We start from the raw sequence: 3696 nt of genomic DNA, 5'->3' as shown, positions 1-3696 counted from the left end.
ATATATATATATATATATATATATATATATATATATATATATATATATATATATATATATATATATGCATGGTGGCTACAGTTTAGAAGCAAAATAGAAATGCTTCTGCTTTGGTGACTGTATTTTTATTTTGTCAATAAATATTTACTGGGTACTTGCCTTCAAGTCTATGAGGCCTTCATATTTGTGACCCCTTGAAAGTTACATATTATCAGGTTATATCTTAGTCTAACATCTTCTAGAACATTGCTAAAGGTAAGCTGATTTAGGGAATTATTCTTGTAGTTATATGGATAGTAAGCAGCCTTTATCTAGATTTTAGATTTGTTTGTAAATGTATTTATTGACTATTTTTAGAGGTAACACATACATCTCAATCAACACCTTATGAAACTTGAACAATTCATTCAAAACACATTTAAAAATTCCTACTATGGGCCTTTCTCCTCTAGAACCTTGTCTTATGCCTCTCTGCCTCTGTTTTAAACCTTCAATTCACAAGTTTCTTCTCCACAGCGCACACACACATTCACTCATTCCCATCTTTAAAATACTTTACCACCCAATCTCTCCCATCTTCTCAGTCAAAAATAGTGGTCTACTCTCACTGTCTTCTCTTTCTTACCATACATCCATTCAGCCTACTACCATCTGGTTTCTGATTTTACCGAAACTGCTCTTACTAAAGCCTCTTGATTACCAAAATCAAGGGATGCATTTTAGTAATTATTTTTCTTAACCTATTGCACCTAATATTGCTGAGTACTCTTTTCTTGAAATATCTCTAATAGTGATGCTAAGATGTTATTTCTCTCCAACTTCCTAACAATACCTTTTTCCTTTGCTGCCAAATACCTGCTGAATCTCCAGCCCATACTTGTCTTCTAAATTCTAGATCCATGTATCTAACTGCCTACAGGATACCTCCACTTATATGCTCTAAAGAGACCACAAACTCAATCATTCAAAACCTTACTGACCTTCCACCAAACATCTGCTGCTTCTCCTTAGTGATCTGTCTTAGACAGATGTGCCACTACTAATCCAAGTCAGAAATATGGCAGTCATCTTACAGCCCTCCCTTTTCTTCACCCTACAAATATATTCTAATTTCTAAACCTCTCTTTTCTAGTCCCACTGCAATTAGTTTTAGGCCTTCATTATGTTTCAAACAACAGATTTCCCTTTCTTCAATTATGACCTTTCCTCTCCAATTCATTCCACACACTGCTGACAAAATAAAAATTTCTAAAAGGCAAATCTAATTATATTATTCACTCGTTTATTTACTCTTGAATGAGTGAATCCACCCTACACGGTAGGAATTCTGGGCTTAGATGGAAGCTGTACGATAAACAACCCCAAATTCTGTACCTGCACATATGCATTTTCTTAAGGAAAGGCCCCAGATTATCAAAGGTTAACCCAAAGAATTAAGAACCACTGGCCCATAGGATAAACTCCAAACTATTCTGCAAGCCCTTTGAAACCTTTCAGAATCATCTCAAACCACACCCTCCCTCCCAGTATACGTTCCAGTCAACCCCAATGACTTTTAAATTCGCAAATAGGGTTATGCTGCTTCAACTTTTCACACCACTGAACGTAAGATTCTCTTTGCCTGTAAAGCCACTCCCCAACCATTCCCCAAGTGAACAAGTACTCATCCTTCAAGTGTTCTTTCATCTGAAATTCTCTCTAACACCTCCAAGCAATCGATTTCTCCTTCCTTTCACCTACTACACTTTGCCTATACCTTTATTATAGTATTGGCCATATGGCATATTCATATTTGTTTTCATGTCTTTCTTATTAGGTCATGAGGAAAAGACCATGTTTTATTCACATGGTCTAGTGCTCGTGCTTAGCTCAGCACCTGTATATAATACACACTCAAATATTTGAATAAATATTCTCTACACCATGAACAACGAATACTCTTTTCATAAAAGATTCTCTTGTGTAATAGTAAGTTGTTCAAACTGAAAGTAGTATTTCCTTAAGCTTAAAAAGGACATTTTTCAAAATATGTCAGACCTATGATCACTAATAAACTTATCACTGTTTTAAAATATTAAGGAAAATATTAAGAAAAAAATTAAGTCTGCATTTTAAAAAACTGTCAAATAATATAAGCATAAATATAAACAACTGCCTCTTCATTTATTGAAGTGAAATTTTAAGTTAATTATAAATTTAATTATAATCCTCAATGATATTAAACTACTAGGTATAATAAGACTTTTTCTTAAACCTGATATTTGATTAGCTCAGTTAAATGTGTTTTTCATCCTGCAATTTAAAATTTTTATATACTCAAATAAGAATCTTCTTTATATTTAAATCTGGGCTTAGGCTTAACAGAACCCTAAATATATACATTTAGGTGTCTTTAAAGTAAACATTTGTGTGAAATTAGCACTATTTCAGCTTTCAGAAAACACCAAGTAAAACTTTGGGGGAAACGTAGGAACCCTTGGGTGCAGGAAGGAAATCAGATTGAGCACCCATTAGAGAATGTGAGTTTCCGGGTTACTTTTAAAAACATCCTCGCAGGTTATTTAAAACAGAAAATCCTAAGTTCTTACTCTTCACCACTTTATCACTAACATACGGGGTTGAAGAGTTACGGATGTAAATGCTGCTGGCTAAACAAGCAACTTGCCTGCACTCTGGACAGATGCCAGCTGCCTATTAATACGGGCCTGAAAACCACCACTGGAATATGTCCTAGGCCACGAACGCCGAAGGCACTGTGCAGTGCCTGGTGAATACACCAACTCCTTCAAAGTGACTGATGATCACCAAGGTCGAAGTAATAAATCTGCTTTGATGCTAATGACTGAGAGTGTTCCCAGGGAAGGACTAAGAGCTGACTGCAGGATGTTGCTGGGAGATACCTAAAACAAACTGGATGGCGATTCCTAACGTGTGTTTCAGTCGACCAGACTAGCAACGCATTTTGCTTAGACCTTCTCCCCTACTCCGCCCACCCCCGCCCGCTTCCCTGATCCACAGTTTATTTTTATCCATTTTTAACTTGGGGCCAATCTTAAAAGCAAATTAAGACCCGAGAGCTCGTCAGATCACTTGGGGAAGGCACACCAGCTTTCGACGGAGCGCGGCCTCCAGTCCGCACGGGGCAGAAATGCACGGGCTCTACCGGAGGCGCAGAGGCAGCGCCGGCCGGGGTGCTACTCCGGCCCGCCGGGTTTCGGTTAGACCGCAAGAGGAAGTTTTCTCTTCCCCTGCGGGAAGCAGTGAAGCCAAAGAGAAATTTAAACCACCACTCCCCGAGGGATACCCAGAGGTGAGCTTCGGTGTGGGAGGGCGGCTCCGCCTGGGACGGAGGTAGCCGAGGGACCCGTGATTCGACGCCGACCGCGGCGTCCCCGCCCCGCGCGGGTCCAGGCCGCGGCCTCCTGTCCCCTCCCCGCGCTTCCAGTCCCGTCCGGTCCCGTCTCGGGGACGACGGCGGCTTCGCTCCCCCGCGCGGAGCGAGCCGCGCCCCGGCTCCCGGAGCCCCTAGCCGCCCCGCCGAGGACGCCGGCCGGGCCGGAACCGGAGCGGGAGCGGCGGCGCGATTCCCCGCCCGGGGGGCGCGGGCTGTACTCACCCACTCGAGGACCTTGATGAAGCCGAGCGGCTCCTTGAGCGGGTTGAGGTTGAGCTGGAAGGAGGACATCCTCTGAGGGA

General features: G+C 41.8%; 1 protein-coding gene across 1 annotated transcript in view; it reads right to left on the bottom strand.

Annotated features, from left to right (window-relative positions):
* Nucleotides 1–3696, bottom strand: part of SYPL1 (synaptophysin like 1) — a 24759-nt gene that overhangs the window by 20661 nt on the left and 402 nt on the right. Inside the window, exon 2 of the mRNA XM_007468975.1 lies at nt 3617–3688. Within this exon, the coding sequence (XP_007469037.1) occupies nt 3617–3688 (72 nt within the window). The remainder of the gene's footprint in view (nt 1–3616; nt 3689–3696) is intronic.

This window comes from Lipotes vexillifer, unplaced genomic scaffold (assembly GCF_000442215.2).
Source record: "Lipotes vexillifer unplaced genomic scaffold, Lipotes_vexillifer_v1.1 scaffold1002, whole genome shotgun sequence".
Classification (NCBI taxonomy): domain Eukaryota; kingdom Metazoa; phylum Chordata; class Mammalia; order Artiodactyla; family Lipotidae; genus Lipotes; species Lipotes vexillifer.
Note: the sequence above shows the minus strand (reverse complement) of the source record. Positions and strands in the feature narration are given on the sequence as shown.